At 33.9% G+C, this 26,844-nt stretch overlaps 1 protein-coding gene across 6 annotated transcripts in view; it reads left to right on the forward strand.

Moving 5' to 3' along the window:
- Positions 1 to 26,844, forward strand: part of CSMD3 (CUB and Sushi multiple domains 3) — a 1,223,593-nt gene that overhangs the window by 411,285 nt on the left and 785,464 nt on the right. For all 6 annotated transcript variants that reach the window (XM_021090582.1, XM_021090583.1, XM_021090584.1 and 3 more), the window contains one exon: positions 24,813 to 24,925. In XM_021090582.1, coding sequence (XP_020946241.1) covers positions 24,813 to 24,925 — 113 coding nt within the window. The remainder of the gene's footprint in view (positions 1 to 24,812; positions 24,926 to 26,844) is intronic.

Genomic DNA, 26,844 nt, shown 5'->3' on the forward strand with positions numbered 1-26,844 from the left:
CCAGCTTTGCCATGGATCATATGGACACTTCTGCTGAACACTTCCCACAGTTGCCAGGGAGTATACACTCACCTCGTCAGGATATGTTCTTTTCAGTAAGGAGAGATGAGAAAGTGTGCTAGGCCAGGCACCCTTTGATTATCCAGTCCTTTTTTTCTCCCCTGCTTCATTATGCACAGATTACCATTTCTTCTGTCAGTCTTGGTGAAATCTATTATAGGATGTTCCCTCATTGCAATGGAAAAGTTGGCACTGTGTTCATTGATGCATTCCCAGCAAGTGTGCTTGGTATGTAAAAGACTCTTAGCAATTATTTGTTCAATGGCTTCTTAGCTTAGGAAAAAACGACCTTATGAAAAGCATTGTTTATCTTTTTGTGATGATTTTTATGTTATCTTTATAAATGCTTGACTTGAAATATTCTATTATATATTTGTTCTAGATTTGAAGTACAGTTTTCTGCTATTGTTCCTAGACAACTCTTCATCTTTCCTATCTTCATGTAAACAGTGAGGCATGACAAGTGTGCTGTTATTCTCTGCCCCTTCCCTTTGCCTTTAGTTCATGTTCAGATTCTCTGCTCTGCCTTGTTTACCACAGGTTCCCTTGCCCTCTTGTTCCTTTTGAGTTTAGCCACAGAAGGAACTGATTTTGTCTGCTATGACAGTTTCCAGCTTGAGCTTTTACTGCATGCAGTATCTCCATTTTTCACCGGGTGAACATCACTTCCCATAGGGACTATGGGTAATATGGTAAACTATTACACTTGGTGCCAGTATATTCCATTTTGATTCCCTTCTTGAAAGTCCATAAACAGTTTTTTTATTACATTTTCTTCAAAATTCTTCCTGAGTGTACTTTCATTTTTTTGCTGGTAGATTAATAAAATATTCCTTTCAGTTTGTTTTGCTTCACTATTTTTTGTCTGCAATAATACATTGTTTGATCCTTTCTTAATGGCCTAAACAAAAGTAACTTGAGATCTTAGAGTTAGTTTTATTGATGTTGATTCACAATTAAAATTAAAGATATAGTTTTTGAAAGGATATAATTATAGTCATATTTCTAAAGGAATCCTGATGTATTTGGTCTTTTCTAAAATATGTCATAATTATGACACAAAGTCTTCATTGCAATACAAGATACTGAATTTGAGGTAATCTAGAACCAAACTCTGCTTGTAAGATAAAATGAGAGGAAGAAAAATCAATGAACCTAATACAGGAAATTAAAAAGGTAAATAATACAGAAAATAACATCTCCCTTGTCAGGTATTCGTTTAAGAGGTCCCAAGCTTGATGATGACATAAATAAAATGAAAGCATAAGTAATAATTATAATTTTAAAAATAGCATATACTAAAGTGATTATTTGGAACACTGCAGATATACATTAGTGAGTTTAAACTTTTTCAGAGCTGATTTTACACCTAGTCTTACACCGTCAAACACCAGAGGAACAAAATAAATGTTTAATAAACATTGGATTTTGTTACTATAAATTGTCAAGTCCCTTCTCTCTGAATGACTGGAGTAAACACTGTGATGGTTTTCTAATTTTAAAAATTGCAGTATTTATAACATATATCTATTTCACAGCAATCCACCTTAATAAATATATCAACTTCCTTGTATTTCATACTACGCAGGTGTTATTTTTTGAATTGGATAAAATTAGTATTTTTGGAGTAGTATGTAATTCATAGTAAGTAGCATTCGGAAATATTGTTCATTACTACTAAAACTAACCTGGCAAATGGTACAAGTAGTTTAGCTATTAAAATGTCTACTAACCCCTTTCAGCTGTGGTGCGCAGTGAGCACCTCGGTTCACTCCAGTTTAAGACACTGACCAACTTCAGAGATATGCTTGAATGAAGATTTTCAAGGAGATATGGTATATTTGAACATGTGCTGGTTTATGTATATATGGAAAAGAGGTTTTTGCTTTCTTTATCCCTTTGTGGTAGCAGGGGTGAACTTTTGAGAAAGTGCCAAATATCTATAAGAACTTTTATCTTTTCCTTAGAGAATTTCTGTAGAATTCAATTCCATTATTTAAACAGTTTTTCTACCAACCAGCCCCAGCCCAAAGCTTGCCACAATAACTGGACTAGCTATTCTACAAATATTTTAAGACAACTTTATCAGCTACTTAAATTTACAAAGGTTATATTAAAATCCTGTTCTTTCGACTATTTGTAAAGATTGTATATTTCAAAGTATTCTTTTAAAAACATGTTTTTTTGTTTGTTTGTTTTTGAGTTCCTTTTGTGGTGCATAGGAAACAAATCCAACTAGTAACCATGAGGTTGTGAGTTAGATCCCCAGTCTTGCTCAGTGGATTAAGGATCTGGCCTTGCCGTGAACTGTGGTGTAAGTCGCAGACATAGTCTTGGATCCCTGGTTGCTGTGGCTGTGGTATATGCCAGCAGCTACAGCTCTGATTTGCCCCCTAGCCTGGAAACCTCCATATGCCATGGGCTCGGCCCTAAAAAGACAAAAAATAAATAAGCGAAAGAAAGTAAAATCCAATTGTTAATTCAAAAGTATGTTATGTATTGTTGTACTTGCAATATGAAAAAATGATGAGAGTTATGACAGTGTAAATATTCTAAAAATCTAAGAATGGACAAACAATGAAAGTATTACTTTACGTGCAAGGAAAATCAATTTAGAATATTTATAGTTTGAATGTATATTTCCATACATACTGTAATAGTTGAGGTTTAATTCCTCTAGTCATAGGGAAAATGATCTTGTCAATTAATTTAAAATGATTTCCAAGCCTTTCCTTTGAGAGAATAAATTTATTTTATTGCAACTTTATGCCACTAAGCACAAGAAATATACGTATATATTTTTAATGTTATTGACTGGCAAGCCAAAGTCTCTTAAAATTATTTTTGTTTTCTTAAAGTCAGGTTTATTGAAGTGTAATTTATGGTAAAATTCATTCTTCTTAGGCGTACAATTTTATGAAAATCAAAAAACATATAGAAATGTATAGTTATAGTAAAGATATTGAATGTTTTACTTGCCCCCAAAAGTTGTCACATGTCCCTCCCCTAGGCACTTCCCCCTTCTTACCCCAGCCCTTGGTGACTACTGTTAGGAATACTGTTTGTATTGTCTTTCCTTTTTTCAGAATGCCATATAAAAATTATCATACTGTATGCAGCTTTAGAATATGTAGCATATGTATTCTTTCATTTAAAGGGCTTTTGAAATTCATCTATATTGTATATATTAGCAGTTTATTCTTTTTTTTTTTAAATTTTTTTTTAGGTCCACACCCAAGGCATATAGAAGTTCCTAGGCTAGGGGTCTAATTGGAGCTATAGTTGCCAGCCTATTCCACAGCCACAGAAATGCCAGATCCAAGCTGAGTCTGTGACCTGCACCAAAGATCATGGAAACACCAGATGCCCAACCCAGTGAGTGAGGCCAGGGATTGAACCCACATCCTCATGGATACTAGTTGGATTCATTTCTGCTGCACCACAATGGGAACTCCCAGCATTTTCCTCTTTATTATTGGTTAATAATACATAATTTTATGAATGTACCAAATTTATTTATTTATTCTCCACTTGTCACTTTTTGGTGATTATGAATGAAGATGCCATAAGCATTTGTGTACAAGTCTTTGTATGGCCATATGTTTTGCTTCTCTTAGGTAAATTACTAGGAGTGAAATTGCTAAATTAAATGGTATATCTATGTTTAATTTTATAAATTGCTCAACTGTTTTCCAAGTGTCTCTATCCCCCTGCATTCTACCACCAATGTATAAAAGTTCTATTTGCTCTTTATCCTCACTAAATTGCAGTTTTAAATGACAACAATTTTAATAAGGATGCATTAGTTCCCAGTGTCATATTCTAATTAGTTGTTTTCCTAAGTTGATAATGATATCTCATTTTAGTTTGCCTGTTCCTAAGGATTAATGCTGTTGAATGTCTTTTCATGTTGTTCTTTGTTTCCTATATCTCCTCCTCAGTAAAGTGTTCAAAAATTTAACTATTTTTTGAGTTATTTGATTTTTGAGTTATAAATTTTTCTATATTGCAAATACATTACTTTTTAAAATGTGCATCAGAAATCTTGTATCTTAGTTTATGCCTTGCCATGTAATTTTCTCAATGCTCTGTTTCCTCAACATAAAATTTTAAATTTGAAGTCCAGTTCACCTTTTACTCTCCTCTCTAGAAAATCTTCCACCAACCCTAAGTCACATGGATTTCTCTCATGCGTTCTTCTAAAAGTTTTAACATTTTAGCTTTTACATACATTTTGAATTAGTATTTGTGTATAGTATGTAGTATAGATTAAGAAACTTCTCTTTTTCATTGTTTTTAATTAAGAAGTCCAGTTATTACAGCATCATTTGTTGAAAGGATATTCTTTCTTGATTCAGTTACCTCAGTCTCTTTGTTGAAACCCAGTTGGTCATATATTTATGGATTTACTTCTGGACTCTGAATTCTGTTGCAGTTTTCTATGTGTATATCAGATCAGGAACAACCACATCATTTCTGTTACTGCAGCTTGATAACCTAAAGGCAGCTATAATTGAAAACATTGCAGTTTTTGCCCTAGTTAATTTTTATTTCTATATGAATTTTAGAATTGTCTTTCCAATTACTATAAAATTTTTTCTGCTATTTAAACAAGTATTATCCTGAATTTATAGATAATTTTGGGGAAAATTGCCTTTATAACCATGATAATTCTCACCATAAATGAACATGGCCTATCTCTCTATTAATTTAAATTGTCTAAGGAAATATGGTTTCTCTTATCTATGCATTGAGATTTTAAGCATGTAAATTGGCATGCTTTTTGTTAAACCTATTCCTATTTTAATTATTTTTCATGATATTGTAAGTGGTACTTTATTAAAATTTTAAATTTTCAATATTTCTTTGCTAAGATACAGAAATACAACTGATTTTTTACATTCATTTTCTCTCCACAAATTTTAATAAACTCACTTAGGAGGCCTACTAGCATTTTTTAGATTTATAGAAATTTTCTATGTAGATAATCATGTCATCTGGAAATAGAGGCAATTTTGTTTCTTACTTTATGTCTTTTATTTATTTTTCTTGCTTTATTGTAGTGTCAGGAGCTTCCAATTCAAAGTTGAATAATAACAATGAGAGTGAACATCCTTAATTTTTTTCCCCTGTAGGGAAGGCACTCAGGTATTCACCTCTAAGAATAATATCAGAATTATATTAGCTGTCCCCGTTTCCTAGATGCCCTTTACCAGATTGAATAAACTCTTTTACCTGTTTCCTGAGACTTTTAAAAATAATAAATAGATGTTGGGTTTTGTCAAGTGTTTGTCCTACATCTTTGAAAGGGTCATATGTTTTTACATTTTTAGTTTGTTAATATAGTGAAATGCATTGATTTTCAAAAAAATGTGAACCAGTCTTATATTCCACTTGACCATGATGTATCAAACTTGTTATATACTGGTGGATTAAATTTGCTAATATATTTATAGAGGTTTTTACATACATTTTCTTAGAGGATGTTAGTCTGTAGTATTATTGTCCTGTAATGTCATTGTTCATCTTGCTTATAAGAGCAAGATTAGCTGATAAGCACTTTCTTTTTTTTTTTTGTTATTTTCTGAAAGATTGTTTGTATAACTGATGTTATTTCTTCTTTAAATTTTTGGTAGGTTTTGGTGTAATTGTTTGGGCCTGATTTTCTGTGGTGGAATATTTTTATTTTTGGTGTGAATTTCATTTCTAGAAAAACTATGACTATATAAATACATATATATAATGTATTTCTTGTATGAGATTTTGTAATATATACCTTTCAAAAAGTCCATTTCATCTAAAATTTCAAATTTACGGGCTTAAAGTTCATTGTTTCTAACATTCCATTAATATAATTGAGAAATCTGTATTGTTTTTAATGATGTAATTTGTACCCTTTGATTACTATAGTAAGATGTTTATCAATTTTGTCGATCTTTTCAAAGTACAAGGCTTTAGATTTATTGAATTTTCCATATTATTTATCTGCTTTTATTTTCATTGCTTTCTGCTCTTATCTATACTGTTCCCTTTCTTTTTTCTTGAAGTGAGTTTAACTTCTTTTTTTTCCCCTTATTTCTTAAAGTGGCAGCTTAGATTATTGACTTCAAACTTCTTTATTTTTAGCTCAGTAATGTACTGTAAAATTTCCTCTACTTGCTGTTAATGTTATGGTTATTTACTTAATTAAATTTGAACATTCTTTTATTCAGCTTTCCTTCTTCCTTCACATTTGAGTTATTTAGAACAATGTAATTTAATGTTCAAGTATTTGAGGAGTCTTTAGTTATCTTTTGTTACTTATTTTCAGTTTAATTCATTTTGGTCAGAGACATACTTTATAAGATTATAATTATTCTTAAACTGTTAAGATTGATTTTTTGGCCCAGAATATGATCTTTTTAAAATTTTATTCATTTAAAAAATGTTGCTAGGTGAACTATTTTATAAATATTATATAGAAAAATTTGAGTTTTCTAGGTCTTCATTATTATTGATTCTCTATATACTTTATTTTATCACTAAGAAGAGTGTTGAAGCCTCTAATATAATTGTGAGCTATCTATTTTGGTTCTGTCAATTGTTGATTCAAGTCAAAATTTCTTGAATAATGCTAGATTATTAAGTTTTATTGATAAATGTACTCCTCTATCGCTATGTAATATTCTTTCTTATCTCTGGTAATTTTTCTTGCTTTGAAATCTACTTGTTTAGCATTAGTGTGACCAACCCATGCTTTATTTTGGTTAATATTCCATCATATGTATTTCTGTCTTTTTACTTTTAATCCCTTAGGTATTTATAACAACTTTGTTGATATGTAGTTTACATATTCTAGAATTAACCCATTTAAAGTATAAATTCATTGGTTTTTAGTATATTCAAAATTGTGCATTATCACCATAATCTAATTTTAAAGCTTTTTCATCACTGCAAAAAGAAAACACATACCTAGTAGCCATCACTACCCATATCTACCACTTCTAGTATCAGTCCTAGATAACTGCTAATCTACTTTGGTCTCTCAAGATTTGTCTACCCTGGATATTTCCTATAAATAGAATCATATAATACATGGTCTTTTATGACTTATGTCTTTCACTTAGCATAATGTTTTCAAGTTTCATATGTGTTATAGCATGTAACAGTATGCCATTTTTATTGCTAAATAACATTTTAATGTATGGATGTACCACATTTTGTTTGTCCATTCATCAGTTGATGACCAATTGGTTTTTTTTCACCCTTTGGTTAGCATAAGCAATACTGTCAAAAATTTATGAATAATTGTGTCAATATTTAAGAAACCTTTTTATTTTGAGACATTGAAGATTTACAGTCAGTTATAGGAAGTAATACAGAGACATTTGCATACCATTCATTCAGTTTCCCTTACTGATAACATCATGCATAACTGGAATTCAGTACAACCACCAGGAAACTGGAATTGGTACAATCCATTGAACTTATCCAGATTTAACCAGTTTTGCATGCATTCATTGTATGTGTATGTGCAGGTATTTAGTTCTGTGTGGTTTATCACAAGAGTAGATTCTTGTGACTATGGCCACAGTCAAGATACTAAACAATTCTGTCAAAATAATCACTCAAACTACCTTTTTATAGCCATAGTCACATGCTATCTCTCCCCCTACTCAGGACCACAACACCCAGCAACCATTGTCATGTTCTTCATCTCTTTAATTTTCCCATATCAAGAATGTTATACACGTATATACCTGTAAGATGGCAGAATAGAAGGACTGGAGCTCAACTTCGCTCCTAAAAACAACAAAATTTACAACTAAATACTGAGCAATTTTCAATCAAATGGACCAGAAACTTTCAAAAAGATATCCTACTCCAGAAGAAAAAGAGGAGGCCACATTAAGAGGAAGGAGGGGCTATTACATGATACAAGCAACCCCATACCTCCCGGGTGGGAAGCCCCACAGACTGGAAAGTAAGTGATTCACAGAGACTTACCTATAGGAGTGAGAGTTGAGCCCCACATCAAACTCACACATGTGGGGATCTGGCGCTGGGAAAAAGAGCTCCCAGAGCATCTGGCATTGAAGGTCATTGGGGCTTGTGTGCAGGAGCTCCATGGGACTGGGGGAAATGGAGACCCATTCTTAAAAGGCACACACAGACTTCTACATGCACTGGGTTCCCGGGCAAAGCAAAGTCTCCACAGGAAACTGGGTCAAACCTGACTGCAGTTCTTGGAGGACCTCCTGGGAAAACAGTGGTGAATGTTGCTTATTGTGGGGGAAGGACATTGGAAGCAAAGATCTCAGAAATATTCATCAGTGTGCCTTTCTCTGGAGGTGACCACTCTGGGAAAATCTGGCCCCACCCATCAGCACTGAGAAGCCCCAGGGCAAACAACAGTCCAGGTGGGATCACAGTCCTGCTAATCAGTAAACAGGCTGCCTAAAGACCCCTCCAGGGACACAGCTTCCTCTAATCTCATCCAGAGACAAAGCCCCACCCACCAGAGGGATTGGAAACGACTCCACCTACCAGTGGACAGGCATCAGCCCCTGCATTCAGGAAGCCTACAGAAAGCCCCCATACCAACTTCAGCCACAAAGAAGGCAGACACCAGAAGTAAGAGAGGCTACAACTCTATTATCTGTAAAAAGGTCACCACACCAAAAAAACCTATAAAAATGAAAAGACAGAGAACTATAACTCAGATGAGGGAGAAAGAAAAAAACCCAGAGAAACAGATAAGTGATCAGGAGATTCTCAGCCTCCAGGAAAAAGACTTTAGACTGTTGATGCTGAAGATGATGCAAGACATTGGAAATAAACTGGAGGCAAAGAAGGATAATTTACAGGAAACATTGAACAAAGAGATGCGAGATATAAAGCTTAAACAAGAGATGCAAAATATAATAACAAAAAATTCACAAGAAGCAGCTAACAGCAGAGTGCAGGAGTCAGAAGAAAAAATAAGCAAGGTGGAGGACAGATTAGTAGAAATTACAGATGCAGAACAAAAAAGAGAAAAAAGATTGAAAACAAATGAAGAGAGTCTCAGAGAACTCTGGGGTAACGTTAAACACACCAACATCCGTATGATAGGGGTGCTAGAAGGAGAAGAGAGAGAGAAGGGGACAGAAAAAATATTCCAAGAGATAATAGCCAAAAACTTCCCTAACATGGGAAAGGAACCACTCACTCAAATCCAGAAAGTGCAACGAGTACTATATAAAATAAACCCAAGGAGGAACACCCCAAGACACATATTAATTAAAGACAAAGAGAAAATCTTGAAAGCAGCTAGAGAAAAGAAACAAATAACATACAAGGGAACTCCAATAAGGTTATCAGCAGATTTTTCAGCAGAAACTCTACAGGCCAGAAGGGAGTGGCATGATATACTTACATGATGAAAGGAAAAAACCTCCAACCAAGATTACTTTACCCAGAAAGGCTCTCATTCAGATTTCAAGGAGAAATCAAAACCTTCACAGATAAGCAAAAGCTGAGAGAATTCAGCAACACTAAACCAGCCTTACAACAAATACTAAAGGAACTTATCTAGGCAGAAAAGAAAACATAGCAACAGGAAACAAAAATTCCACAAATGACAAGGCTCACCAGTAAAGGCATATATACAGTAAAGATACGGAATCATCCATGTGCAATTATACCACCAAAATCAGAAATCATGAGAAGAGGTGGGTACAAATGCAGGACACTGGAGATGAACTTGCAATTAAGAGAACAACAACTTAAAACAATCTCATATATATATATATACAGACTCATACCAAAACTTCAGAATAACTGCAAACCAAAATTCTACACCTGATACACAAATAAGAAAAATAAACTCAAATACAACACTAAAGATGGTTATCAAATCAGAAGAGGAGAGAACAAGAGAAGAAGGGAAGAAAAAAGAGCAACAAAAACAAATCTAAAGCAATCAATAATATGGCAATAAGAACATACATATCAATAATTACCTTAAATGTTAATGGACTAAATGCCCCAAGCAAAAGACATAGACTGGCTGAATGGATACAAAAACAAGATCCATATATGCTGTCTCCAAGAGACCCACTTCACTTCTAGGGACACATACAAATTGAAAGTGAGAGAGGTTGGAAGAAAATATTCCATGCCAACAGGAATCAAAAGAAAGCTCGAGTAGCAATACTCATAGTAGACAAAATAGACTTTAAAATGAAGAATATTTTAAGGGACCAGGAAGGTCACTACATAGTGATCAAAAGATCAATCCAAGAAGAAAATATAACAATTTTATTTTTTTATTTTTATTTTTTTTTTGTCTTTTTGTCTTTTTGTCTTTTGTTGTTGTTGCTATTTCTTGGGCCGCTCCCGCGGCATATGGAGGTTCCCAGGCTAGGGGTTGAATCGGAGCTGTAGCCATCAGCCTACGCCAGAGGCACAGCAACGCAGGATCTGAGCCGCGTCTGCAACCTACACCACAGCTCACGGCAACGCCGGATCGTTAACCCACTGAGCAAGGGCAGGGACCGAACCCGCAACCTCATGGTTCCTAGTCGGATTCGTTAACCACTGCGCCACGACGGGAACTCCAATATAACAATTTTAAATATCTACGCACCCAACACAGGTTCACCACAATATATAAGGCAACTGCTAATAACCTTAAAAGGAGAAGTGGATAATAACACAATAACAGTGGGGGACTTTAACATCCTACTTACAGCAATGGACAGATCATCCAGACAGAAAATCAGTAAGGAAACTCAGATCCTAAATGAAGCATTAGACCAGATGGACTTAAGAGATATTTATAGGACATTCCATCCAAAAGCAACAGAATACACATTCTTCTCAAGTGCACATGAAACATTCTCTAAAGTCGATCATATTCTGGGCTACATATCAAGCATCTTTTCCAAACACAATGCTATATGACTGGGAATCAACAACAAGAAAAAAACTGCAAAAAACAAAAACACATGGATACTAAACAACATGCTACTAAACAATGAATAGATCATTGAAGAAATCGAGGAAATTAAAAAATACCTAGAAGCAAATGACAACAAAGATATGACACTCCAAAACCTATGGGATGCAGCAAAAGCCATTCTAAAAGGAAAGTTTATAGCAATACAAGCCCACCTCAGGAAACAAGAAAAAGCTCAAATGAACAAGATAACTTTACATCTAAAGTAGCTCAAAGAGAGAAGAACAGACAAGACCTAAAGTTAGTAGAAGGAAAGAAATCATAAAGATCAGAGCAGAAATCAATGAAGTAGAAACAAAGAAAACCACAGGAAAGATCAATGAAACAAAAAACTGGTTCTTTGAAAAGATGGATAAAATTGATAAGCCCTTAGCCAGACTTACCAAGGAAAAAAGAGGACTCAAATCAGTAAATAGAAATGAAAAAGGAGAAGTAACAATGGACATCACAGAAATACAGAGGATCATAAGAGACTAGTATATGCAACTATACGCAAATGAAATGGAAAACCTAGAAGAAATGGACAAATTCTTAGAAAAGTACAATAATCCAAGACTAAACCAAGATGAAATAGAAGAGATGAACAGATCAATCACAAGAACTGAAATTGAAACTGTGATGAAAAAACTTCCAGCAAACTAAAGTCTAGGACCCGATGGCTTCACAGGCAAATTCTATCAAACATTTAGAGAAGAGTTAACACCTATCCTTCGTTTAAATTCCAAAAAATTGCAGAGGAGGGGATACTCCCATAGTCATTCTATAAGGCCACCATCACCCTGATACCAAAATCAGACAAAGATACCACAAAAAAGAAAACTACAGGCCAATTTTACTGATGAACATAGATGCAAAAATCTTCAACAAAGTACTAGCAAACCAAATCCAACAATACATGAAAAGGATTGTACATCATGATCAAGTGGGATTTATCCCAGGGATGCAAGGGTTCTTCAATATCTGCAAATCCATCAGTGTGATACACCACATTAACAAACTGAAGAATAAAAACCATATGATCCTCTCAATAGAGGCAGAAAAAGCCTTTGACAAAATCCAACACCCATTTCTGATAAAAACCCTTCAGAAACTGGGCATAACGGGAACCTACCTCAACATGATAAAGGCCATATATAACAAACCCACAGCGACCATCATTCTCAATGGTGAAAAGCTGAAAGAATTCCTGCTGAGATCAGGAGCAAGATAAGGATGTCCACTCTCACCACTACTCTTCAACATAGTTCTGGAAGTCCTAGCCACAGTAATCAGAGAAGTAAAAGAGATAAAAGGAGTCCAAATTGGAAAGGAAGAAGTGAAACTATCACTATTTGCAGATGACATGATACTATACCTAGAGAATCCTTAAGACTCTACCAGAAAACTGTTAGAGGTCATCCTTGAATTTGGCAAAGTTGCAGGATACAAAATTAGTACACAGAAATCAACAGCATATCTATATACTAACAATGAGAAATCAGAAAGAGAAATTAGGGAAATAATGCCATTTGCCATTGCATCCAAAAGAATAAAATACCTAGGAGTAAACCTACCTAGGGAGACAAAAGACCTGTACTCTGAAAACTATAAGACACTGATGAAAGAAATCAAAGATGACACAACTAGATGGAAAGATATACCATGCTCTTGGATTGGAAGAGTTAATATTATCAAAATGACTATACTATCCAAGGCAATCTACAGATTCAATGCAATCCCTATCAAATTAGCAAAGACATTTTTGACAGAACTCCAACAAAATATTTTAAAATTTGTTTGGATGCACAAAAGACCCAGAATAGCCAAAGATGTCTTGAAAAAGAAAAATGGAGCTGGAGGAATCGGGCTCCCAGACTTCAGACTATACTACAAAGCAACAGTCATCAAAACTGTATGGTACTGGCACAAAGACAGAAATATAGATCAGTGGAACAGGATAGAATGCCCAGAATTCAACCCACGCACCTACAGCCAACTAATCTATGACAAAGGAGGCAAGAATATACAATGGAGAAAAGACAGCTTATTCAATATGTGGTGCTGGGAAAACTGGACAACCACATGGAAAAGAATGAAATGAGAACACTCCCTAACACCGTACACAAAAATAAACTCACAGTGGATTAAAGACCTAGATATAAGACCAGACACTATAAAACTCTTAGAGGAAAACATAGGCCAAACACTCTCTGACTTAAACGACAGCAACATCTTCTCAGTTCCCCCTCTTAGAGTAATGACAGTAAAAACAAAAATAAACAAATAGAACCTAATTAAACTTAAAAGTTTCTGCACAGCAAAGGAAAACCTAAACAAAATGAAAAGACAACCCACAGAATTGTAGAAAATCTTTGCAAATGTATCGACTGACAAGGGATTAATCTCCAAAAGTTGTGAACACTTCCTATGGCTAAATACCAAAAAAAAAAAAAAAAAAAAAAAAAAAAAAAATCAAAAAATGGGCAGAAGATCTAAACAGACAGTTCTCCAAAGAAGACATACAGATGGCCCAAAAACACATGAAAAAATGTTCAACATCATTCTTTATTAGAGAAATGCAAATCAAAACCACTCTGTGGTACCACCTTACACCAGCCAGAATGGCCATCATCCAAAAGTCTACAAACAAGTGCCAGAGAGGGTGTGGAGAAAAAGGAACCCTAGGACACTGTTGGTGGGATTGTAAATTGGTACAACCACTGTGGAAAGCAGTATGGAGATGCCTCAGAAAACTAAAAATAGAACTACCATTTGATCCAGCAATCCCACTACTGGGCATCTATCCAGCAAAAACTGACTTGCAAAGATGCATGTACTCCATTGTTCATTGCAGCACTCTTTTCAGTAGCCAAGACATGGAGACAACCTAAATGTCCATCGACAGAGGAGTGGATCAAGAAGATGTGGTACATATACACAATGGAATATTACTCAGCCATTAAAAGGAATGAAATCCGACATTTTTAGCAACATGGATGGACCTAGAAATTATCATGCTGAGTGAAGTCAGTCAGACAATGAGACACCAACATCAAATGCTTTCGCTGAGGTAGAATCTGAGGAAAGGACACAATTTACTTCTTTGCAGAACAGATACTCACAGACTTTGAAAAATTTATGGCTTCCAAAGGAGGCAGTTTGGGGGGTGAGGGTATGTGCTGGGGTTGTGGGATGGAAATCCTATAAAATTGGATTGTGATGATCACTGTACAACTATAAATGTAATAAAATCATTGAGTAATATAAAAAAAGAAAGAAGAATGTTATACAGATGAAATTTTACAGCATATAATCTCTTTGAGATTGGCTTTTTTTCACTCATAATTTTGTTATACACATAATTCCCTTGAGAGTTGAACAAGTTGTTTTGTGCATCTACTTTGTTCCTTTGTATCACTGAGTAGTACTCCATGATATCGATATAGTACAGCTTGTTGAAGCATTCATCTGTTGTTTGCATTCAGGATTTTGAAAATTAATATGTAGATTTTTGAATGAACATAACATTTTCATTTCTCTAGCTTAATGCTCAAGAGTATAATTGCTGGGTTGTATGGTAAGTGCAGTTTGTAAGAGATTATAGTACTCTTTTCCAGAGTTTTCATACCATTTACATTCCCACCAGCAGTTTATGAGTGGTCCAGTCTCTGTATCCTCATATTTTGTGGAATCGCTCTTTTTTTTTTTTAAAGTTTTAGCCATTCAGATAGGTTTGTCATGGTATCTTACTGTGATTTTAACTTCCAACCCCCAGTGGTTAATGCTGTGCAGTATCTATTTGTATACTTATTTCCTAAGTGTACACCTTCTTTGGTAAAATGTCTGTTTATGTTTTTTGCTCATTTACTATTTTTTTTTAAATTTGGCAGCTGATTGGGAAGTCTTTACATATTCTATATACAAATCCTTTATCAGATATATGGTATGCAGATGTTATTTTCCATATTGTAGCTTGTCTTTTTGTCTTTTTATTCTGCATAGAAAGTGTTTAATTTTGATAAAGCACAATTTATCAGTTTTTTTCTCTTATGGATCATGCATTTGAATTCAATTCTAAAATTTTTCACTTAGTCTGGATACCAACAATTTTTTTCTATATGTTTCTCAAACTATGTTATAGTTTTACACTTGACATGCAAGTTCATGATCAAGTTTGAGCCAGTTTTTTTCCATAAAGTGTGAAATTTTAGATTAAGCTTTATTTTCATTACCTATCATCATCCAGTTACTTCAACATCACTTGTTGAAAGGACTATCATTATTTCCATGTCATTCATACTTTTCAATTTTATTTTAATTATTCTGAGTCCATAACCTTGACATATACATTTGTAATTACCTTGTCAATATCTTTGAAAAGAATTCAGGGATTTCACTAGGAATTGCATTAGACATGTAGGTCATTTTGAGGAGAACTAACTTCTTTATTATGCTAAGTCTTCCAATTTAGGAACATGGTGTGTTTCTTTATTTATATCTTTGATTTATTTAAATGCATTTGGTAAATTTTTTTCTGAGACAGAAGCTTTAAATGATGTACTACAAGATTTCTACTTAAGATTTGATTTTTTTGGGGGGTGTATGTGTGTGCTATACCTGTGGCATATGGAAGTTCCCAGGTTAGGGGTCAAATTGGAGCTGTAGCTGAAACCTTTGCCACAGCCACAGCAATGCCAGATCCAAGCTGCATATGCAGCCTACACCACAGCTCATGGAAATGCTGGAGCCTTAACCTACTGAGCAAGGCCAGGGATTGAACCCACATCCTCATGGATAGTAGTTGAGATCTTAACCCACTAAGCCACAACAGGAACTCCCGTAAGAATGTAATTTTATTTGGAGAAATTGTAAATTGTATATATATATATTTTTTAACTTCAATTTCCACATATTGCTTATTATTATTTAGAAATGTGAATGATTTATGTGTGTTTATCTTGTATCCAGTGACCAGAGCTAATGCATTTATTTGTTCTAGGACATATTTTGTACATAGTTTGAGATTTTCTACATAATCATGTCATTTTCAACTAGAATAGTTTCTTTCTTTACAATATATATTGCTTTTATTTCTTTTCTAAGCCTTATTGTACTTCCTAGAACCTCCAACATATGTTGAGTAAGAATGATAAGCCATGTTCCTGATCTTAATGAAAGCATTCAGTAATTCAACATTAAGTATAATGTTAATGGTATGGCTTTTGTATATGCTCTTTATCAAGTTGAGGATGATTCCTCTATTCTTGATTTGCTAAGAGTTTTTGTACTGAATGGCTGTTGGATTTTGTCAAACTTTTTCTGTGGCCATTGATTAAATTGTTAAAATTTTCTTCTATAGCCTGATGAGATGGTGAATTACATTGATTTACAAATGTTGAACTAAGCTTATATAACTTTAAATCTCACTAAGTCATGGTGTACAATTTTTTATAGCTTTCTGGATTTTATTTGCTAATATCTTATTGAGAATTTTTGCATGTAAGTTGGTGAGAGAGAGATTTTGTTTTTGGTTTTCATTTTGATTTTTGTACTTTGTTTTTTTTTTTTTTTTACTTTTATGTAATGATTTTAATTTTTTTCCATTATTGCTGGTTGACAGTGTTCTATCAATTTTCTACTGTACAGCATGGTTACCCAGTTACAGATACATGTATACATTATTTTTTCTCACATTATCAGGCTCCATCATAAGTGCCTAGACGTAGATCCCAGTGCTACACAGCAGGATCTCATTGCTGATCCATTCCCAGGCAATAGTCTGCATCTATTAACCCCAAGCTCCCAATACATCCCACTCACTCCCCCTCTACCTTGGCAACCACAAGTCTATTCTGCAAGTCCATAACTTTCTTTTCTGTGGAAAGGTTCATTTGTGCCCTGTATTAGATTCCAGATATAAGTGATGTCATATGGTATTTGTCTTTCTCTTTCTCTTACTTCACTCAGGATGAGAGTGTCTAGTTCCATCCATGTTGCTGAAAATGGCATTATTTTATTCTTTTTATGGTTAAATAGTATTCCATTTTGTGTGTGTGTGTGTGTGTGTGTGTGTGTGTGTGTACCACATCTTAATCCAGTCATTTGTCGATGGACATTTAGGTTGTTCCCATGTCTTGGCTATTGTGAATAGTGCAGCAGTGAACATGAGGGTGTGTGTGTCTTTTTCAAGGAAAGTTTTGTCTGGATATATGCCCATTGCTGGGTCATATGGTAGTTCTTTGTATAGATTTCTAAGATATCTCCATACTGTTCTCCATAGTGGAGACATATTTTGTACATAGTTTGAGATTTTCTACATAATCATGTCATTTTCAACTAGAATAGTTTCTTTCTTTACAATATATATTGCTTTTATTTCTTTTCTAAGCCTTATTGTACTTCCTAGAACCTCCAACATATGTTGAGTAAGAATGATAAGCCATGTTCCTGATCTTAATGAAAGCATTCAGTAATTCAACATTAAGTATAATGTTAATGGTATGTACCAACTTACATTCCAACCAACAGTGCAGGAGGGTTCCCTTTTCTCTGCACCCCCTCCAGCACTTGTTCTTTGTGGACTTATTAACGATGGCCATTCTGACTGGTGTGAGGTGGTATCTCATGATAGTTTTGATTTGCATTTCTCTAATAATCAGGGATGTTGTGCATTTTTTGATGTGCTTTCTGGCCATCTGTATATCTTCCTTGGAGAAATGTCTGTTCAGGTCTTTTGCCCATTTTTCCATGGGTTGTTGGCTTTTTTGCTGTTGAGTTGTACAAGTTATTTGTATATTCTAGAGATTAAGCCCTCGTCAGTTGCATCATTTGAAATTACCTTCTCCCATTCTGTAAGTTGTCTTTTCTTTTTTTTTTTTATTTTTTTTATTTTATGGTTTCCTTTGCTGTGCAAAAGCTTGTTGGTTTGATCAGGTCCCATTGGTTTATTTTTGCTTTTATTTCTGTTGCTTTGGGAGACTGACCTGAGAAAACATTTGTAAGGTTGATGTCAGAGAATTTTGTTTTTATTATCAGGGCAATACTAATCTTGTAAAATGAGTAGAGAAGTATTCCATCCTCTTCTATTTTCTGGAGAAGAATGAGTGAAATTGCTGCTAATTCTTTATATGTTTAGTAAAATTCTGTATTAAAATAATCTGGATCTGGAGGGGTTTTTACCAGCTTTAAAATTATACATTCAGTTTTAAAATGGTGCTAGTACCATCTAACTTCTCTATTTCATTTTAATTAAATGTTGGTAGTTGTGGGGGATTTCCCATCCTGGCGCAACAGAAATGAATCCAACTGGGAACCATGAGGTTGCTGGTTCAATCCGTGGCCTCGCTCAGTGGGTTAAGGATCTATCATTGCTGTGAGCTGTGGTGTGGGTCGCAGAAGGAAAAAGAACAAAATTTAGTGTAGCTGCTTCTCTTATTTGCTTTGCAAATACCTTATAACATCTGGCTTCTGAATAATTGGACTATGTAACACAATGCTTAATTTCTTAATGCTCTTGTTAAAACCACACAGGATTTGTGTTCTGCAGTTCAGTGACTCTTGAATATCTAACCAAGAACACAGTCAGAAATCTGTGACAAAAAAGGAACTGTCTGGTCAGTGTGTATATCCGTACACAGAGTATTCATGACTTGCATAGAGTGGAAGAATAGTGCTTTTAATGCTATCTCATAAATTGATTTTTTTTTCTAATTTATACTACAGAACATAATAGAAAGCTTATTAGTTTTTCCTTTTGACTTTTTTGAAGATGCTGTTTTTTGTTTTTGTTTTTTTTGAGGCGGTCACTGTGTAATGAATTTGTATCCAGACATGAAGAAATAAATAAAACAAGTGTTTTCTTAAAAGGTTCAATAAAATAATTACACCGCATGTTATTTGATCTTATGGCAAAACATGGAAATGGGAGAACACTTGTTGGAATAAATTTAAGAAATTCTGTGTTAAAATATATTTTAAAAAACTACAATAAGAGGATACAATTGCAAAGAACAACCCCAAAATTTTGACTGGTGTATCTTCCCCCATCCCCAGAGATATTCTTTGTGTGTGTGTGTGTGTGTTTGGTATTTTTTGGGCCGCTCCCGCGGCATATGGAGGTTCCCAGGCTAGGGGTCCAATCGGAGCTGTCGCCACTGGCCTAGGCCAGAGCCGCAGCAACGCGGGATCTGAGCTGCGTCTGCAACCTACACCACAGCTCAGGGCAACGCCGGATCGTTAACCCATTGAGCAAGGGCAGGGATCGAACTCGCAACCTCATGGTTCCTAGTCGGATTCGTTAACCACTGCGCCACGACGGGAACTCCCCCCAGAGATATTCTTGATAGCAAATTTCTGTAGAACATACTTTCAGGAATTTTCTTATAGGATATTAATTCATATAATTAGAATTATTTATTATCTATAGTTTGAAATGTGCTTGTGAATTAAGGGATAAATCCAATGTGATTCCTTCTTCTAATGTCTTATAATTTTAGAATATATAATGTATAAATGAAAACAATGATAAGTGCCATAGGAAGAGTTTTAACAAGTGACTTTGATGTTTATGGAACAGAGTGGTGACCTTCAACTGAGGGGACTGAAGAAGAAAATGAAGGAAATAGAATTTTAGATGGACCTTGAATACAAAAATAACTAAAGCATTTGATAATTGTATGAGATAGAATTATTGACAATTTATATAAAAATATTAATAAATTCTTAGGTACTAAAAATTAGGGGATTTATTTAAATACATTTTTTTTTGATAAATAATCTCAGTGTATACCTACCGTTCACTAATTATTGTGCTCAGCATCAGGAATTTAATGACTGACTTTCAATGAAAATGTAAAATAATAGTGAAGATGGAAAACTTATGGAACTCTACCCCATATTCTGTAATAATCTATATTGGGAAAGAATCTGAAAAAGAATAGGTATGTTATGTGTATAACTGAATCACTTTGCTGTATACCAGAAATTATTACAACTTTGTAAATCAACTATACTTCAATAAAACTTTAAAAATGAAAAAAACTTATACAAAATAATAAATGGGGTGATAAGCTATGCAGTGCTGCTCTATTAGGGCACAGAAGGAGAATAGCATTTATTTTAACCTTGAAACTTAAAGGCTGGCTTTACAGACTATGAAAAAGTTAAAAACCTGGTATTTATATAGGCCTTAAGGGGCAGTATGTGAAAGATCCTGAGTTAAGATGAAGGAATGAATTTTAGAAACTAGTTACAGCTTAATATAAGACAATTAATCTAAAAAAATCTTGGAGAGAAGAGAAAGCATGAATAATGAATCTTATTTCAGTGCCAGAGAAGGAAGTTCAAAAGATGTAAAAGAAGAAGAGAGGAGAGTGAGTGAGAGAGTGAGAGAGTAAGAGAAATAAGATGAAGAGAGAGTGGGAGAAGTATGGGAGGGTGGGAGTTGGAGTCATAAAGGTGGTGATTTTAATAATCATTGGCTTAGATTTGACTGTGTCTGTGGGTGCTAAAGGTGAGGGAGAACAGATAATTAGGTTTGAATGATTTTAAGGAATTGGAAAGATTAAAAAAAAAAATAGATGTTAGAGACACCAATGATGATACCTCTTGCTGCAAGTGCTAATTTTGAGAACATTGAGAACCAGAAATCAACAGCTGACAGCAATAACGATCTGACAGGATAATTTCTTTCCTTTCTTTTTTTTTCTTTCTTTCTTTCTTTCTTTCTTTCTTTCTTTCTTTCTTTCTTTCTTTCTTTCTTTCTTTCTTTCTTTCTTTCTTTCTTTCTTTCTTCCTTCCTTCCTTCCTTCCTTCCTTCCTTCCTTCCTTCCTTCCTTCCTTCCTTCTTTCTTCTTTCATCTTTTTAGGGCCACACTTGTGGCATAAAGAAGTTCCCAGGCTAGGGGTCAAATTGGAGCTGGAGCTGCCAGCCTATGCCACAGCCATAGCAACGTGGGTTCAAAGCCATGTCTGCAACCTACACTATAGCTCATGGTAGTGCTGTATCCTTAATCCAATGAGCAAGGCCAGAGATCAAACCCATGTCATCATGGATACTAGTTAGTTTTATTACCACTGAGCCATGACAGGAACTCCTGACAAGAGAAATATAAACCAAAGGCATAAACTCAGGTTAGTTTTAGGGACTTTTTAAAAAAGTGGTAAAGAACTCTAATTCTTTTAGATTTCTTACATTTAATTAAAAACAAACAAACAAAAATCTTGTACAGCTCATAATCATGTTCTCTAAGGGACTATCTAAAAAGAAAATGGTGCATCTAATTTTAAATATCAATTTATGATTTTACTTATTTCTGTGGAAAATTATATAAGCAACAATTTTAGCAAAGATAAATTATGTCAAGTTGAATTGTATTGTCAGTATTCTATACTGAATATATAATGAAATGTGATGTCATTATTAATTATGTTCCATCAAGTTTATTAATTACTCAAAAGACATATCTTGAATTCTCCTTGAATACATGAAACTATATTAGGTTACAAATATATGACATTTATCACTATCATTGTTTTAATTCTCCTAAAATCCAGTTTAGAAATTTGTGACATATAATTATGAGTATGGCTGTTTTCAATGAAAAATGGAGACTATATTAGGCCTATTGAAAACTCATTTCTAGACAGATATTCTTTATCATGTTCCTTTTTTGTACATCTTTCACCACATTCTGAAATTATCTTACTCATTTGTTTATGTTATCTTCCTTATTTGTAAGACCACAGACAAGACCACAGATCTTGTCTGGTTTGTTAACAATTATATTTCCAATGCTTGGCATCAGTGTTTGTCCTATAGTAAGTGCTTAGTAAGTAATTGTTGAGTACACTAATCTCTTCATTATTGTGAGGTAATTCTAGAATTTTGTACTAGAATGCATCTGTATGTACCTCCCTTCAAGTGACCACAGTTATTTCATATAAGAATAATGATGAGTTGTATTTAAGAAATATCTCCTTTAATATTTAATTATTTCTCTCAATTAACTAGTTCAATGGACTCTTTCTAGGTGGCACATATTCTCGGTTCTTCATTTCACAGACTACCTGATAACATGTGAAATATGTTGCATATATATATATATATATATATATAAATTCATTTATTAGGTTTCTCCATAAGCCATAAAGTAATTTTGTGCAAATTATGTTTAAATAATGAGCAATACCAGGGGACCACAATCTGGAAAATCTGTGCAACTCCCTTATAACCAATAAAGGTGTTTTTCTTCTCTGGTGGCAAATGGATCTTTGGTGAACTTTCTTTCTAGTTCAGCGTCTTGGCTTTATCTGCGGTTATGCTTCATGAGAGTAAGCATTGAGGCTTCAGGAATATCCTCTTAGTTCCACGTCTGTTAAAATGCCATTATTTGCTCCACCTAATGCACACTGTGCTTTCTGCTACTGCTGCTCTAACATCTTCAATTCTGTCTTTCTCAATTCCTGAAGGTGAATTCAAGTTAAAAAATTTTGTTCCTAGTAGCTATTACTTGCCTTTACTATATTCTGTTTATGAAATTATCTTTGATACTTCTGAGAAAGATGGCAAAAAAAAAATCCTTTTTTTTATCTGTTTGATCTTCTTTCTTCTCACACTTTTCTTGATGTCCTTGTTGAATTTCTTATCTGTTGGATATTCTAAGGCCTGTTCTCCAAACTCTGTACTTTAGTCTTTCACAACCATCTGTGTATTATACTCTCATTACGTTTAGAAATGTGTACAGCTTGTCAAAAATCATTTAAACTTCCCCTCATGGATGTTTATATTCATTGAATAAGGGAAGTAAAGAGTACCAAATTGAAAATCAAAATCTGGTGTGAAACATGCTACTGTACCGAAAATGTATTTGTACCCAATCCAAATTTTTGTTGTTGTTGAATTGCTATTTAAACCAAAACAACCAACAAGCAAACCAAAGTAAACAAAACCTGGATACTGTATTTCTAAAAGTAATGAAGTAAATTTTTAAAACCTGAGTTTAAAATTATACAGGGTTATTATGTGTCTTTATTTACTCAATTCAGATATATAAAAAAAAAAAATAGCCAGCTACACTGTTGACTAAACAGAGACACCCTTATGAAAAGAGGAACTGACCCATTAATAGGGAAAAGCTAAAAAAAAATCCACTACAAAGCTGGAGAAATGAGAAATGTGTGGAATGAAACTCAAATTACATATGTAAGAATCCAAGAGAATTGGATTACATAGTAATGCTGCCAGTCCATTCTATACATTCATGGGCACAATAATAAAATAAATGTGAATTTATATTTTTATGCTATGGGAGGTGGTCATCCACTTAAGTGATGGCTAACTCCCAAACATCCTAGGAAAGGTGAGATTTGGGTGATAAAGGAGAAGGATATGGGATAAAGTGTTCTTGCATCATTGTGCCTACGCTTGACCACTGATTATATGTGAAAGGTTGAATATTTCAGTTTCCCCCTACCTGTCCCCTAGAATGAATGACTGCTAAGAACTGAGAGAAGAGTTGTAATCACATTCCCTTCGCCCCACACATAAATATCAGCTGTCTAGTTTGTTTTCCTCTGTTGAAGAATGGGAACGATATGTCATATAATAGGTAATAGGAAACCTCACCCTAAAATTCTCTTCTACTATGTAATAGTTTTGCTTTCGAGAGTATTTTACCTAGGCTTTATAACACACATCTAGTATTTAAATGGTTAGATATTTAGGAGTTCCTGTTGTGGCTCAGCGGGTTATGAACCCAACTAGTATTTATGAGGATGAAGGTTCAATCCCTGGCCTCACTCCGTGGGTTAAGGATCTTGCATTGCTGTGAGCTGTGGTATAGGTTGCAGATGTATCTCGGATCCCTGGTTGCTGTGTCTGTGGTGTAGACCTGCAGGTGCAGCTCCAATTCTACCCCTAGCCTGGGAACTTCCATATGTCTCAGGTGTGGCCCTAAAAAATAGAAAAAAAAATGGTAAGGTATTTAGGGGTGATATATTTTGTTGAATTAAATCAGAAAAACTGCTTTGCCGGAAATCTTCAGGAAATTATAGAGCAAGAGAGTTATTACATATGTTACTCATGACCAATATCTGGGGCATAGTTTTAAATTTTTGCCTTAAGTGGCATACTTTAAGGGGATAATGAAATACTATTCATATGACTAGATCATGGCTATTAAACATTTTTCAAAATACAATGTTTTCTATCAATTGGAACAGATCTCCAGTGCCTTACACAAGTATGTGTATATTTTATGATATAACTAAAATATCATATAGTTTATATCATAAACTAATCATGAAAATGTATAATATTGTGAGATTGCATTAAATACTGCTTGTTCTATGAAATGCAGTTGTGAAATTTGCCAGTGAAAGTGAAATGTTGAAAATATATTAAATGGAAAAAGTGTTTTAATTGCTTTAAAATCTGTTCTGTAACTTTATTTTATGAATACATACATGGGCTATGCAATGATCAGCACCATTAGCTCAGCATCCCTTAAGATTATTATTATCTATTCAATAAATTTGTGAGAATCAAAATTATATGTGGATTACGCTTGATTTTACTAATGTATGCAACTGAATTGGTACAACTTATGTTTGGAATTACACTGTTCTATGATTGACTTTTGTTGCATAAAATAACTTTTTTGTGTGCCTAAAAAGTTAGCAGTGATAAGTTATGAATATTATATAGGTAGACATGTATGAGGTTCCAAATCAGTGAAGATGTTTACTACTGAAAAGCTTTTTAAATTTTTTGTTGTTGTCTTCCATAATTCAGGTTATCTGGAATGAATATACCACCACCAATTATCAGCAACAAAAACTGGCTCAGACTGCATTTTGTTACAGACAGCAATCACCGATATCGTGGATTTAGTGCTCCTTATCAAGGTATATTTAATGAATATCTCTACCTCTTTTGATGTGTAAGGTGATTTCGGTATACACAATTGAATTTTGTGATAGAAGCAAAATATCTTTAGCATTAAGAAACAGTAAATTGAATAAGCAAAAATTGCCATTCTCTTCCTGAGGCAATATTGTGATCATAACTAAATTATAGTATAAAAGTTATTTGAGTTTTATAGTATACCATCAAGAATCAATAATATTGTGACCTCTAAAAGGTAATGCATAACGTAGGTAATATTTTACTTTAACAATGTATTTCAGCAATTGGACCTGGTACCTAAACCTGTATCATAAAACACTGTAGAAAACTGCAGTTGCAAATAGGATTTCATCAATTGAAATCCATTTCCATATACAGTGTTTTTGCGAATAACTACTTTAATTAACCTTGTTATAGGAATATTATCTGCCATTTTATTAAGCAGGCATAATTTTGAATAAGTGAGATATGATACTTGATATATTAACTTGAAATAACTTTTTGTTTTGAACATGATTATTATGAAGATGGAGTATTAATAAAAATGTAGATTCTACAATGTTTGGTAGTATTATGTGGGTTTAGTGTACTTTATCCTCAGACTGCTTATGTAAATAATTCATTTCATTCTCAGCAGTGTATCAGCTACTGTTCGGAGGATAGTGAGCATTGCTACAGTTATTTTTTTCCATTTATCTTTTTTTAATGCTTTTTTTTTTTAAGTAGTCTTCAGTCTTAAGCACTTTGCAGATTTAATATGATGACTTTAGGCAGCTTATTATTAATACCTTAAGTAGTATCAGACTACATATTGTTTTCTGGAATATGAATTTCAATAATTTATACTGGAGATCAGTAACTTTTCTACAGCTGTCCTGTTAATAAGTTTCTCACAATAATAGCAACAGATTAATGTTCATATTTATAATAGTGTGTTGGGTATCACTGTAATAAAAATTCCTAAGACTATAACTTAAAGCTTTATTTTAAACAAAATCAACTGAAGAAAAATCTATCTCTATTTCTAAGGTAGTTAATTTGAATGGAAACATGAATGCAAATTTGCTCTTAAAAAGCTATGCATTTTTTTAAATTAACATTTCTCAGAATATATTACCCATCATAAAACACTATATTTTAAAAATAAAAATTAAGGAGTTCCCATTGTGGCTCAGCAGAAATGAACTCGACTAGTATCCAAGAGGATGGGGGTTCATTCCATCCCTGGCCTCACTCAGTGGGTTAAGGATCTGGTGTTTCCATGAGCTGTTTGTAAGTCACAGATGTGGCTAGGATCCTGTATTGCTCTGGCTGTGGCATGGGCTGGCAGCTGTAGCTCTGATTCGATCCCTAGCATGGGAACTTCCATATACTGCACCTATGGCCGTAAAAAGCAAAATAAATAAATAAATAAATATATTCATACATACATACATACATAAATGCATAAATACATAAAAGATATATAATTATAGATAAATTGCCTTTATTTTATTAAAAATAACTTTGGGCATAGTAACTTGAATCTCATCAATTTCAGCCAGTGACGCTTTTACATTTGCAATCATATTTCTGAATTTCCATTTCAATTTCTAAAATATTTTTTGTGCTTCAGAAATAAGATGACTTTTTATTGAAAAATAAATAGTTGTTGTAGAGTCTCTTTATCTCTGGGTTCATCCCTTTCCTTGTGGAGTTTTCCACTCATAGGATTTTGTCGCTCTGACTCCTCTTGGTAATGAGTTAAGGCAGATGGCATGGTGGAAATTTAAGACTCGTCTTTGACTCATGGAGTCATCTTTTCTACTAGATTCATGAAATCTTTCAGTCAGAGAGCTTCTACTCTTTATCTGAATAGAAAAAAGTAGCACTTATTTTACATTGAAATGTACAAACTGGAGAGGAAAAAAAAGAGCAA

Source organism: Sus scrofa, chromosome 4 (genome assembly GCF_000003025.6).
Source record: "Sus scrofa isolate TJ Tabasco breed Duroc chromosome 4, Sscrofa11.1, whole genome shotgun sequence".
NCBI classification, from domain to species: Eukaryota; Metazoa; Chordata; class Mammalia; order Artiodactyla; family Suidae; genus Sus; species Sus scrofa.